At 43.4% G+C, this 14,751-nt stretch overlaps 1 protein-coding gene across 3 annotated transcripts in view; it reads left to right on the top strand.

The window, feature by feature from the left end:
• The first annotated feature begins 3,074 nt into the window (after positions 1–3,074).
• The window catches only part of PTPN21 (protein tyrosine phosphatase non-receptor type 21), a 74,551-nt gene continuing 62,874 nt past the window's right edge, over positions 3,075–14,751 (top strand). Inside the window, exons 1-2 of one of the 3 annotated variants that reach the window (XM_045901368.3) lie at positions 3,075–3,286; positions 7,791–8,175. In XM_045901368.3, the coding sequence (XP_045757324.1) occupies positions 7,996–8,175 (180 nt within the window). In that variant the 5' untranslated portion in view covers positions 3,075–3,286; positions 7,791–7,995. Of the gene's footprint in view, positions 3,441–6,531; positions 6,916–7,790; positions 8,176–14,751 lie in introns of those variants that run through there. The other 2 variants (XM_045901367.3, XM_045901370.3) reach the window with 2 other exon arrangements.

Here is a 14,751-nt window from a genome sequence, read left to right as displayed (position 1 = left end):
ATTTGTCTTTCTGGCTCTTCCTACCCCTTCCCTCTGGGAATCATTATCTCTATGTGGTGGGAGGAGAGGGTCAGTCATTCAGTTTAGATTCTTGCAGAAGATGATAATTTACATAGTGAGGTAGAGTAGGTACTCTCCAAGCTATCAGAGCAGATTTCCTTTTTTAAGATTTTATTTTTTTAAGTAATCTCCACACCCAATGCAGGGCTCGATCTCACAACCCCGAGATGGGGTCACATGCTCCACCAACTGAGCCAACCAGGCGTGCCCTGAATTTCTTAACTCCTAAGAAAATATTAGTCAGTGCACCACCAAAACCACAATTTCCTTTCCTTTTTATTGATTATCTTTTTAAATTCAGGACTTTCTTTTTTAAATTTTATTTATTTTTTAAAGATATTATTATTATTTTTTTTAAAGATTTTATTTATTTATTTGACAGAGAGAGATAGCGAGAGCAGGAACACAAGCAGGGGGAGTGGGAGAGGGAGAAGCAGGCTTCCCGCCGAACAGGGAGCCCGATGTGGGACTCGATCCCAGGACCCTGGGATCATGACCTGAGCCGAAGGCAGACGCTTACCGACTGAGCCACCCAGGCACCCTTAAATATATTATTTTTAACTAATCTCTACATCCAACATGGGGCTCGAACTTAACAACCCCAAGATAAAGAGTCTCATGCTCTACCAACGACTGAGACAGGGACCCCTTAAATCTTAATTATTTTATTAAGAATTATCTTCATGTGGATAAGTATTTATACTATGCCACTTTCTGGGTAACAAGAGGAGGTAAAGATACAGATATGTAATGGCTTATTTATCTACAGAGTATCTTTAAATAGATACAGAAGGTTATGGTAAACACTGGTTACTGGCAAGAGGAGAGCTGGGTGTCTAGCAGGCAGGGTGAGAAGGAGATTTTCACTGACAGCTTTTTATACTTTTTGGGGTTGAACCATACAAATTATTTCTCTTCATTCAAACTTAACCAATAATAATTTCAAGTCTGATGCTTTGAAGGGGCTGCTCATGTGGCTTATCACGGGGGAGTTACTGTCATATTAACATGGTTGAGAGAAAATAGAGTTTAAGTACTTGGTCAGCAAATGACACTGATGCAGTGAGGGGGAGGAAGTTCAAATCTGTTGTCTAATATCGCTTGGGTTTTATGATCATTTTCTATTTTTAAAATTCTTTTATTTTCTTCCCGATTCAATTAACACGTTTTTATTTAGTACTTATTCTCTGCCAGTAGTTGTCCTAGGAATTCTAGGAGATATAAAAGAAGCCTTCATGAAATAGTTTTTAAAGCTCTTGCCAAGTGTGGAGATCACTGTGGAATGGGGTGTCTTGGAAGCAGAGAGCCTTGAATTGAGGCTTGGAGAGCAAGGCAAGACTCAGAAAAATGAAAGGGGGCGGGCGGGCAGGAGGTGCTATGGGCCAGGAGAAATAGCTTGACTGGGGCATTCAGGGGGAAGAGAGAAATTGAGAATGGCCAAAGAGGCTAGAGCAACTTAGAAAGGCCTTAAAGGACAGGCAGAAAAGCTAGCCTTGGGGGTCCCTTGGGAGTGATAGACCCAAGAGAGAGAGGTAAGCTTGGTATTTGCCTGTAAAGGAGAGAGAACTGAGAAACCAGATGCAAGACCATCCTTGTTGCAATAATCCGGATGTAAAATGATGGTTTGGTTTAGAATTGCGGGAAGGGGGTAGGAGGCAGAGAGGAAAGAAAGAAATCCTGAGAGATTGCAAAGGAGGAAATACCAGGTCTTGATGGTAGGCTGGAGATGAGACAGGGAGAAGGGTCTCACATAATTTCAATTTTTCTAGCTGGGGAGACCAGAAAAGGGACTCATTTTCATGTGTTTTTTTTCCTCACACACAATTTGACCCCCTCATGGTGTACTGTTGAAATATCAGTTACAAAGAGAATTAATTTAATTTTTCTATCAGAAACACATGTAGTCTTACTTGCTTTTAGCTCCATCACCTGCCTTGAATCTTGGCCAGCTTTGTTCTCCCAGAGTGCTCATACCTCTATGATTGTATGTGTGGTGTGTAGGTGTGTGCATCTTCCACTAGACCAGAAGTCCTCTGTGTGCAGGGGCCATGACATAGGCATAGTAAGTACTGCTAATTGTTGATGAAAATGAGACTTGAATAAAATCTAACACCAAAAAGCTTTCCAGAAACGGTTTTTTTTTAAAATCATTTAAATTAAAATTTGCCAAATAAAAGCTTCCCTGCTCCAATCACTCAAACCACATGCCAGGTAAAGATCAAATAACCCTATTGTGATGGTGTTAGGGTCACACAGTTTTATTCCTCCGCTTAAGTGCTGTAATTCAGTTACAATAATGCGGCTTAAAAATACAATACCGTGTAATAATAAACACTGCTAATGGGGTCTAGAGTTAAATGAAACACTTCACATGTATTTTACACAAGTTACTGGACAGCGATTATTATTCTCACTTTAGAAGAGAGGAAGCAGGCACAGAGAGGTTAGGAAATTTGCACAAGTTTACCCAGCTATAAAGTGTTGGTGCTGAAATTTGAACCTAGACAACTTGACCATGGAGTCCCCATCCCTAATAGCTCTACTCTGTTGCTTATTTATCCAGCTCTTTCGGAGACCGAGATGTTATTTGAGGCATATCAACCTTTTTGGGGGGAGAAGGGGACTTTCTCACCCAGTACTCTAAAGTGTTTTTCCTTTTTTATGGAGTATATCTTTAGACGTAAGCATGGAAGTAAGAAATAGAATATTTGAATTGTTTTCAGAAATGTACAACAGTAAAGGAATAACTCCAGCAATAATAGCATTCTACGGACCCTTTACCTGGAACCGAAATAATATCCCCCTCCCCTCATTTTTATTAAAAGCCTTGCTTTATTTGGAAACTCTTAAAATAAGTGGTCATATGATTAAAAAAAAAGCAGCGGCGCGCCCCCTCCCCGGCGGCCGGGCGCAGCTGTCCGCACCTCCCCCGCGCCCCGCCGCCCGCATTCCAACTGTCTGAGGTCACGGGCCGCCGCCGCCGCCTCCCCGGATCCGCCCCGCCCGCCCGGCCCAGGGGGAGGGACGCCCGGCCCGGCCGCTCCGCTGCTCCGGCCGCGCGTCCCGGGCCGCGTCTGTTCGTCCGGCCGTCCGTCCGGCCGTCCTCCTGCCACTCCAGCCCCCGCCCGGTTCCTTTGTGCGGCGCCCCCGGCCGGCCGGTCCCACCTCCGGGCCTTTCCCGTCACCGCCGCCGGACTCTGCCCGGGGGAATGGTCTGCCGGCCGAGGTTTGCGAGACAGGAAGTGAGGCGCGCGAACCCCATGAGCGCGCCGCGGCGCGGGCTGGCGTGCGGGCGCGGCTGTGGCTGCCGCGCGGCGGGACCCCGGGAGGCGGGCCGCTGAGCGGGGCGCGCGGCCCCGAGGATGCGGGAGCGGGAGCAGGTGAGGGCGCGGGGCCCCGGCCGAAGGGCGGGCGCTGGGGCCGAGCGGTGGGGTGTGTCCGCCAGCGGGGACCCCGGAGCGCGTCGGCCAGCCTTGGAGTCCCTCCCGGAGCATGGGTCCCGGCTTCCAGACCCGTGGCAGGAGCGTTAACAAAGAGAAAAGTCTTCCCTTTCCAGGTCTCCGTGATCTAGTTGAGTTCATTTCTAAAAGGGGTCTTGAACTTCTCTTCTGAACTCCTTGGCTGATTGTTGCGGCTTAATTCTGGATCAGGGTTTTAACAGTCTTAGGCATATTTTTGCCTCTCGGTATATTAAATGAGAAATGTGCCAGATAACTTTGGCGAGAAGGCGAGTAGGGAAGGATTGTTTGGCGATGACTTGTTTTTGGAGTAAAGAGTGTTTACTCTGGAAAAAAGAATTCTTGGGTCTGCAAATTCCGACTTGTGATTTCTGCAAATCCTGATTAGATTGGCCGCTCTTGGCATGCACGTCTTTTCTTTTATGCTGAGAAAGCCTTATAATAATAGCGTATGCTCACAAACATATTCAAAACACCGTGTGCTCTGACAACCGCTGTATGCCTAATTAGTTGCTGACAGATTTTTTTTTTTTACTTTGGGATATGACAGTAATTTTACTCTGATAATAGTTGTTTTGTTTCTAGGGTATTTTATTCTCGAGTATTTACGCATATTGTCCATGAGAAATATGTTTGATTTAATACTATAGATCTATATATTACTCTAAAGATGTCATATATTCTGTGATTACAGTATCAGTGGCAAAATTACATGTGGGGAGGATCTTGGCAGCAAGGGGGGAAACGACAGGATTCAGAGTTACAGTGTATTTGAGAAAGTTTTGAAAGGGAATGTGGAAACATTAAAATGAATTCACAAATATGAGACTGCCTTTTGACAAGTGGAACAGAACTTAACATGTGTCCCTTATTACATAACAGGATGGTTTTGTAGAGAAAGTATTTACTAGTTTTTTTTCCTTCACAAGCAAATTATGAATTATCTCTTTAGTAGATAAGTTATAATTTCAGAACTTTCAAATTATTGCATATTTTTTTTAAAAGATTTTATTTATTTGACAGAGAGCACAAGTAGGCAGAGCGGCAGGCAGAGGGAGAGGGAGAAGCAGGCTTCCCGCTGAGCAGGGAGCCCTACGTGGGGCTCTATCCCAGGACCCTCCAATCATGACCTGAGCAGAAGTTAGACGCTTAACCGACTGAGCAGCCCAGGCTACGCTATTGCATATTATTTTACACTGAGCCACCCAGGAGCCGCTATTCCATATTATTTTACATCTGAAACAGACCCCCCCAAAAAAGCAACTTATATTTCTACTCCATTTGAACATTAATAACTTTGACATGATTTGCTAGTGAAAACTGTATATAACAGAAAATTAAAAGGTGTAAATCATTGATAATTTTCTAAATTATTAAACAGTATTAACACAGTAGGTTTTATATAAATAAGCAAAAAGCAAGCTATTCTTGTGGATGGATCTTGGGGAAAAATGCACCCTGACATCCACATTCACCCCTCAATCTTTTCTGTTACATTATAAAATCTACCTGAGAGAAAACATTGGCTTTTCTTTATCTCTGATGCAGTAAAACATTTCAAATCCCAGGAACAACTGAAAATTTTACTCTGCTTAATCAGAGCTTAAGTTAATAATTAAGTTATATAGTATAATACCTACTGCCTTCAAGGCCTAGGTCTATCTTTGTAATGAAGAGTCTACCATATTTGAACACTCAATACAAATACTCATCTTTCCTCTGCATAAATGCAGTATCTTGTCTCTTCATCACACTACTTAACCTGTCCCGTTTTTTGTTAACCATAATTTGTATGTAAAATTGAAATCCACCACCTCATCTCACGAAAGGTATTTAATAGTATATGTGGTGTGGTATGTTACATACATATAATCTTTTAACATTTGTATTATACAAACACTGATAGCTTATCAGGCAATTTTCTGGTCAAAAGCTTATTTAAAGTTCTCATTTCTTGATTTTTTTTTTTTTCATTTTGCCTCAACTAGTTTATACACCTACATAGCAAAGGGCATTGAAAACTGCAGGTGGAGACCATATCTTTTTATAATATTTATATCACCCCCCTTAGTATGGTGCTTTTACTTATAGAAGGTACTCAGCAAAAAACAGTGCTTTAAGTAGTCCTGGTTTTTTCCTTTGGCCTTCTTCCTCTAGTCCTTGTTTTTAACTTTTATTTTTCTGGCTACCTGGGCATAACCAGAACTCCAAAGGCAAAAAAACCAAAACACAAACAACAAAAGCAAGAACACAAACAGAGAAAACCGTGGTGCGGTCCTTACCAGAGATACAGCCATGTATATAATTATAGCATGCATGTAATCTCCGTAAGGGCGGCGACGGCTTAAGGTTCGTCTTAGATTTCTCACACTGCCCACTACGCTGCCTTGTACTCAGAGACGCAATACACTTTTGTGGAGTGGAATTACTTAATGTTAACTCTGGCAAAGCCTAGCGAAATAGCTACTCTCTATTCTCTAGTTCTGCCATACTCCAGCCCTGTGTGCCCATCACCTCTGAAACCGAGACGCAGTCAGGAAAGCGGAAAAGAGCAGAAGACTGGGAATGAGGAACCTGGGATCCATTTCCCAGCTCAGCCCATCCCCGTGTGAAGCTGAGAAAGTCGCTTCTTTCGAGGCCTGGGTTCTGTGTCTCCCAGATGAGAGGACTGGGGGCGGACTCTGCCCCTCCGCGCGGTTCCCCGCCCAAGTTCAGGGTAGCCAGCCACAGCCACGGCCGAGCCTCGCTGAACGACTCGTCTTCTGGGGCAGCCTCTACTCAGAAAAAAACAAACCCCCAAAGGGTAGGAACCCTCCCGGGATTTTGTTGACTCGTTTAGGGGGAAAAAACCCAGGCAGTGCACAAAACCCCAGCCGCCGCTCACGCTGTTTGCTCCAGCCCAGGAGTTACCCGGTGTGTTTAAAAACGTTGTAAATCACGTATGGGGCGTGGAGGTGTCCTGAGGCTCCAAACAGGGAACCAAACGGACCCCGCCCGGACCCCTCCACCTCCTGTGGGTCTCGAGCTGGGCTCTTTAAACGTTCCCTCCGGGGGCAGCGGGAGCCAGTCCTTCGTTAGCTCGTCCGTCTGGAAACGCGGCGGCGGGCGGAGAGTTCCGGCACTTCTGAGGCTGCGCGTTGGCCGGGCAACGCCGCGGGCTTTTCGGCGGGGAGGACGCGGTGGAGGGAGTCGGAGCCGCAGTTCTCCGCTGCTCCTCCTGCTTCGGGGGCTTGCTGAGCCGGGTCCGCCCCTCGTTAATCGAGGATGGCGTTTAAGACCTCTTCCGCCTCGGCTTCGGGGCCGCGGCCCTGCTCCGGTGAAGGCCCACCGCCTCTCGGGCGTCCCCACCTGCTGGGAAGCCGGGGCCACGGTTTTCAGAACTTCCCCGCTTCTGGTGGTAATCGGGTAACGAGCATTGGTAGGGTCTTTATGACTTGTCAGTCAATTTGGTGACGTAAATGTTTATAAAGCAGAAACGGCCCCACCAGTGCTTGCTAAGCGTTTCACCTCGCTCGAACCTCCCAGTTGCCATATGTTACAGGGGATTATTCCTCCCCTTTGGGTTCAGGGTTCATTCGTCTAATGGGGTTTAGACTTTCACCGAGGGCTTTTGGAGGTGTTTTGCTGTTATCTCCCATAAGGGCTAAAGAACCCCGACACTTGGCGTCTTAGGGAGCCGAAAAAATTAACTATAAAAAACAAAACTTTAACGTAGAACCATACTAATGCTGGCTACTAAATTTGGCGGTACGGTAGTGCCAGCCACCGTCTGGTTTAATCCCGAAGATAGCCGTAGGTGGTTATCGCTATTTGTAGGGTTCAATGAGGGGTGGAGTCTGACCCAGGGGCTAAGGCAGTGCGATGATAAACTTCCTCACTGCCTCCCAGATCCTGCTCAGGCCTTCTTTTTCCAGGAGGCCCGGAAAGCTTATTCTTTGGATACAGCTTTCATGATTTTTATTTTTATTTTTTAAGATTTTATTTATTTATTTGACAGAGAGAGAGACAGCGAGAGAGGGAACACAAGCAGGGGGAGTGGGAGAGGGAGAAGCAGGCTTCCCGCCGAGCAGGGAGCCCGATGCGGGGCTCGATCCCAGGACCTGGAATCATGACCTGAGCCGAAGGCAGACGCTTAACCATCTGAGCCACCAAGGCGCCCCCATGATTTTTATTTTTTTAAAAAACTCAGAGGCGGCCGGGGAGGGGGATAAAAATAGAAACTCCGTTCAGAAGTTGCTATTGCCCCTGTAATTGGTATTCCTCTTTCCTCAGCACGGGCGTGGATGCTCCCTTCACCCGGCCTTTGGGGACTCAGTTGCTTTTTGATGGCGGCAGCCGCTGCCGGGTGAGCGGCCGGAGACTGTGCAGTACTCCTCCCGTCGGGAGAGGATCGCTTTCTCCCGCCATCACCACCTCCGCGTTGGTGGCGGGGCTTTTCCCTCTTTAACCTCTCCGCCACGCTCGAAGGGACGAGAAGATGCCACTGCCATTTGGATTGAAGCTAAAACGCACCCGGCGCTACACCGTGTCCAGCAAGAGCTGCCTGGTTGCCCGCATCCAGCTGCTCAATAACGAATTTGTGGAGTTCACGCTGTCTGTGGAGAGCACTGGCCAGGAGAGCCTGGAAGCTGTGGCCCAAAGACTGGAGCTGCGGGAGGTGAGCCACCCCCCTGCCCCCCCCTCCCCAAAAAGGCTGCAGGCTTCGCTAGCCTAGTTTTGTGCCTTCTTCCTTCCCAGACATTTTAATGCATGCTGGCTCTGTGTTCTCCAAGTATGTCGCTGGCCATGATGTCCAAGTCTGCAAGCCCCCCTCCCTGTGAAGAAGGAATAGATACAGAGCAAGAGGTCTTTCTTTGGGTGGGCCCCATAAGATCACTAATAGTGCTGAGTTTTGAAAATGCTTATATTTATTCCCATAAAATGTAATCCAAAATCCAATATGCGTTTAGGATTGTCCAAGTTCCTTTTTCCTTTTTTTTTTAAGATTTTTTTTATTTGGGCGCCTGGGTGGCTCAGTTGGTTAAGCGACTGCCTTCGGCTTGGGTCATGGTCCCGGAGTCCTGGGATCGAGTCCCACATCGGGCTCCCGGCTCGGCGGGGAGCCTGCTTCTCCCTCTGACCCTCTCCCCTCTCATGCTGTTTCTCTCCCTCTCTCTCTCAAATAAATAAATAAATAAAATATTAAAAAAAAAAAAGATTTTTTTTATTTATTTGAGAGAGAGAGAGTGTGCATGAGCAGGGGGGAGGGGCAGAGGGAGAGGGAGGAGCCGACTCGCTGCTCAGCAGGGAGCATGATCCCTGGCTTGATCCCAGGATCCTGAGATCATGACCTGAGCTGCAGGCAGACGCTTAACCAAATGAACCACCCAGGAGCCCCCCAAGTTCCCCTTTTCTAATAGAATCCCAAATGCGTCATCCTGACCTAGTACAGTTTACTGATTTCATTCATTCATTCAACATTCCTTGACTGTTTTGCACAGGCCACACCAAGATTGTAAAGACATATTGTCTGAGTTTGAATTCTGGTTTCTTTACCACCTGGTTGTTTAACCTTGGATGAGTTAGTGACTTTCTGGGATCTAGTTCCCTTATCTGAACCATGGGGATAACAGTGGTGCCTAATGCTCAAGAGTGGTTGTGTGATTTAAAGTGCATGTAAAGCCAACCCCCCCCCCCCTTTTTTTAAACTTTGTCCTTTTTTTTTTTTTTAAGTTATTTTTTTAGTAATCTCTATACCCATTGTAAGGCTTGAACCCACAACCACAAGATCAAGTGTTGCATGCTCTTCCGACTGAGCCAGCTAGGTGCCCCAATGCTAAAGCTGTAACAACAGTCTGTTACAGCTATCATAGGGACGTTTGCCCTGGAAAACCCCTAATCTCGTCTGTAGGAAGTTGTAGAGTCCTCAGGGATCCACATAATGTCTTAAATTTAAAATGCTATGTAAGGCCTGTGAAGAAAAGGGCTCTAATTAAATGTAAGACCCTTCCTGTCTTTGGCTGCTTGGTTCTGGGGTAAGAGAAAGATGGAGAAACTGGTTATTCCCTGTAAATGCCCAGGTTATATTCCTAACTGGAAATCCCATTGTTGTAGTTCATAAAAAGTTAGGAATAGATAAACTGTGCCCCCGGTGACTATTCAGAATCATTTGATTATTTGATATTAAAGACCTGTTAGGTGCCAAGGACATATGTAGTAGGAGCTCATGCTAGTGTTGACACCAGTAAGAAAATGGGCTGATCCATGCTATGATAGGGAAAGTAGAGGGTGCTATGGACAATAGGGAGAGGCAGCAGAGGGGAAAGGGATGGTGCAGGGTGGACTTGCTGAAGGCTGGAAAGACTGTTCCACCAAAGGAACTGCAGGCCAAAGACATGAGGCAGGTGTTCTACCTGGAGCCTCAGGTGGGGAGAGGAAAGGCTGAGAATAGGGCCACATAATGCTGGGTTTTTGTTAAAGGCTTTGAGTTTGTCATGAAAGTAGTAGGGAAGTTAGTGAAGGATTTTATTTTATTTTATTTTTTAATTTTATTTATTATTTTATTTATTTTTAAGTAATCTTCACACCCAACATGGGGCTTGAACTCACAACCCTGATATCAAGAGTCTTATGCTCTTCTGACTCAGCCACCCAAGTGCCCTATTAGTGAAGGATTTTATTTATTTTTTATTTATTTATTTTCTTTATTTTTTAAAAATATTTTATTTATTTATTTGACAGAGAGAGACACAGCGAGAGAGGGAACACAAGCAGGGGGAGTGAGAGAGGGAGAAGCAGGCTTCCCGCGGAGGAGGGAGCCCGATGGAACCAGAGAATGAAACTGCCCTGAAACCTTCCCTATCTTCATAAGGGGAATGGTGCTGCCTCCGGAACCAGACAGGTTCCTTTGAGTCCGGGTATCCTTTCTGGGCAATGCTTACGTGGGCACTGCCTTTATTTGCCTCTTGAGAAGACTCTTTAATAGAGTGGTTAAGACATTTGCAAGTTGAATCAGAAAAACTTGAGTTTGGACCCCAGTGCTGCCATTTGTTAGTTATGTGACCTATTAGTTATGTGATCCAGTCCAAGTGATATACCACATCGTCACATAATTCATAAATCAACCGTCCTGTCCACTTTATGCACATCTCTCCTTCATTTATAACAGTTCACATAGATGGAGATTTTTTATCTGCAAGAAGACAACACGAGACTGAAAAAGGAACTTTTACAATAAAAACATTTTTTAAAAAGTGATTTTGTCCAATTACATTTGGAATTGGAATTTTTCAAGTCCACTGTTTTTCATCTGTGGATTGGGGATAACGGTAATAGTAGTATCTACTTGATGGTGGCTGTGAGGATTTAGTATTAGATGAAAAACATTTGGCAGAGGGCTTGGTATGTGAGAAACTCTCAGTAAGGGTGTCTCTTCATTACTGTTGTAATTCGTGACTCCCATTTCCATGTTGTGGTAACTGATCAACTTCTCTTCAGATTAATTCTTTTGTAAGTGTCTTGTATTCTCTTACTAAGTGGAAAAAGCGGTGTTTATTCATAAAATGTTCTTATAGTAAAAACAAGTATAGTGGCCACTGGTAATCACACTTTTTATGTTACTAAACTTAAAATTTTAGTGTACCATTTTAATATAGCAGTCATATTTGAATCTCTTTTTCATGCCACTGGAAATTAATTTGTACAGTGTCACTGCCTTCTTGCCCTCCCCCTCAAAAACAACAGAACTTTAGTAGGTTTTTACTTCTCTATTAGCCTGTTTCTTCCCTCTTGCTGTCAACCTATGATTAAAAACAAAAAAAGTTTTATGAAATTTTGGATTAAGTTTTTTTTTTTTTCTTTAGGGTATGTCTTTCTCAAGGATTCTTTTTATTTTTATTTTTTTTAAAGTAGGCTTCACGCCCAGCATGGAGACCAATGCGGGGCTTGGTCTCATGACCCCAAGATCAAGACCTGAGCTGAGATCAAGAGTCGGACACTTAACCAATTGAGTGCCCCAAGCATTCTTTTTAAATCTTATATTACTTTTGATAATCATATTTTTATCATGTTGTCATGGGTTCTAATTAGATTCATTGCAAATTATTATTTCTTGTACAGGGTACCTTCCTTTATCATAAAGTCTTTATTCACCTTAATTCGCATGTGGTTGGTGGGATTTTTAAATGTCCAGTTAGGAAATGGAACTTAAAACACCCTGGAAGCTTTTTTTTTTTTTTAAAGTACTCTCTATGCCCAACATGGGGCTCAAACTGAGGACCTGAGATCAAGAGTCACATACTACCCTAGTGAACAAACCAGCCAGGTGCCCCAACCCTGGAGGCCTTTAAAAAAAAAAAAAAAACACACAAATTTTATTAGGGCTTGAACTCATGACCCTGAGATCAAGAGTCACATGCTCTACCAACTGAGCCAGCCAGGAGCCCCTTCTGAAATTCATTTGAAGATGACTTTTTCATGTTTGCTGTGATACATTGATTATGTGTTAGTTTTATAACACTCAGCTATTTCTGAGTGTTTTGTGTGTGTATAGGTGAAGGGAGATCCTCACTGACTACAATATGGTGTACATACATAACTACAGTTTTAAAGTTGAGATCAATACTAAGCCATCAGGTGAAAAATCAAGCAAAATTTGCAAGTTCTTCCTGTGGCCTCTCATTTTAAGATTATAATTAGGCTTTGATATTTGGTTGCTCTGCGGTGGCTTATCACAGATCTTCAGAAAAAAAATTTAATGGTATTCAAATTTTTATTCTTTAGACTGTAAGCTCTATCAGAGTAGGACTGTTATGTCATCCGTGTCTGTAATAGTGGCTTGTATCTTACAGAACAAGGTTGCTGAATAAATGTCTACTTAGTTTAAAAATTAAGGGTCTTGGTTTTGAATTTACATTGATAAGCATAGGCAGTAGTTCAGTTAAGTCAGCCTTTATTTGCTATATGATTTTATTTCCTGGAGAGAGTTGAACATTTACAAACCTTTGAACACAGGTAAAAAAGTACCTTTTTCTTGAGAATTTTATTTCTTTTTCACTTTGTGGCTTCTTCTGAAACACTTAGAGAATGATCAGGCTTTAGGGACTCCCTGAGGTAAGATTGCTATATCAAGGCAATGCCAACTACTTTTGAACAGATTGTTCCCGTAATGCTTTCTGGCTGATGGGGAAACTTTTTGGCTAAGGGATTTGTTGGTATAGAGAGGGATCAAGCATATAATGCAAACCATTACTCTCAAGCACAACTTCAGAAAGTGTTCTTGGCCATCAGAGTGTTTTATTTTAAATTAGTGTCTTAGGTATTCCAAATATCCACTGACCTTATCTTGACTGTTATCTGAGTAGACCTCAAGAATTTCATGCGTATTTCCTTCTGCACTAGCTGTTTTCAGTTGGACTCTAAAAATAACTGAAATATGTGTAAGGTAAAAAAGTATAACACCTGCAAACTTTTCAGCCTTTTGGGCTGAATATTTATTTATTCAGGTATATAGGTTATAAATCAGATAAAATTGATGTATAGACAAGTATCAGTAAATATCTTTAGTTAGATATATTGGACCATCTGAAGCAAATGTAAATTTTAGATTGGCCTCTCCACCTAGAAAAAGAAAACTTTCCAAAGTAAAAAACTGATTAAAATGAGCAAGGATTTTTCTTGATTTTTCGGTTTTCTGTTACTTTTTTTTTTTTAAGATTATTTTAAAGAGAATGTGAGTTAGTTGGGGGGGTGGCAGAGGGAGAAAGAGAATCTCGGGGACCCTGAGATCATGACCCAGGCTGAAATTAAGAGTCTCTTGCTTAATAGACTGAGCTACTCAAGTGCCCCAGATTGTCTGTTACTTTTTTCATTTGGTCTAGATAATTAAGAACTAGCCATATAGGGGTGCCTGGCTGGCTCAGTTGGAAGAACATGTGACTCTTGATTTTGGGGTCGTGGGTTTGAGCCCCATGTTGGGTGTAGAGATTACTAAAAAAATAAATAAAATAAAAAACCCAGCTATATAAATAAGTAGAGGAATTATAAATACAAACATGTAAATGTTAACGCATTTTAATATAAGTAACATCACACAAGTTATTACAGAATTTCAACTATCACTTAATTTCTAATAAATTTAAGGGCTAATAGTGGGAGATGTTTTTCTCCCAGTATTGGATTTTCCACTTCAGAGATGTTAGGGAGGTCCTTGAGTCTCTCTCACCAACAATCTGCCACAGTCGTGTAGTCTCATCACCATATGGAATTAAGCATGAATTTATTCATGTGCGGAGGTTTGTGAGTTACAAAATGGTGGGCGTAGGGAACTGATGGTGTTTTGGGGATCTCACTAAGTTCTGTCATTGCCTTTGATGTATAAAGTTTCAGATTTCATTCCTTATAATACTAAAAGTTTTAGTGGCTTTCTGCTGCCCTCCTTCTGGGTGGACGAACATTATTGTGCTGGAAGCTTAATATGCCTTATCGCATTTAATCCTCACGTGGAATTAGGCATTACTTTCCCATTTTAAAATGTGGAAACAGAAGTTCTGAAAAATTGGGTGATTTGCTCCGCTAATCTGGGTGATCACACAGCTAATAAGCAGAAGAGTCAGAATTTGAGTTTGTATCTGTCAGACTAATGCTTGACCTTTGACTTTTAAAGTTACAGAGATCATGGCCCCTTTAGAATCTGACAAAAATGCAGAATTTTGCGTAGAATTTCAGGTGGTTCATGGATGCCCCTTCTGCCAATTCATTTATGAGCCAGGCTGTGGGCCTAGAAGACTCTTATAAATGAGGCAGTCTTTCCCCTGCTCTCAGCTTAACCTTTTTCTTTTTTTTTTAAAGATTTTATTTATTTATTTGACAGAGAGAGACACAGCGAGAGAGGGAACACAAGCAGGGGGAGTGGGAGAGGGAGAAGCAGGCTCCCCACAGAGCAGGGAGCCCGATGCGGGACTCGATCCCAGGACCCTGGGATCATGACCTGAGCTGAAGGCAGTCGCTTAACCAACTGAGCCACCCAGGCGCCCTCTTTTTTTTTTTTTTTAAAGATTTTACTTATTTGACAAAGATAGAGATAGAACCAACTGAGCCACCTAGGTGCCCCTTAGCTTAACCTTTCTTCTCTGATCTTTCTTTCTCCAGATGAGGTGCTGGTAGGATAGAATATTTGTGAACAATTCAAGACCTTCGTATCTTTGGGAGAATAATTTGCCTCTTAAGTATATTCCTCCCCACCTGCACCCGCAAA

The sequence above is a fragment of the Mirounga angustirostris genome, unplaced genomic scaffold (assembly GCF_029215605.1).
Source record: "Mirounga angustirostris isolate CCGP_5_RB_7025 unplaced genomic scaffold, mMirAng1.0.hap1 SCAF_9, whole genome shotgun sequence".
Taxonomy (NCBI): Eukaryota; Metazoa; Chordata; class Mammalia; order Carnivora; family Phocidae; genus Mirounga; species Mirounga angustirostris.
The sequence above is the reverse complement of the archived record's forward strand: the minus strand, read 5'-3'. Positions and strand labels throughout refer to the sequence as shown.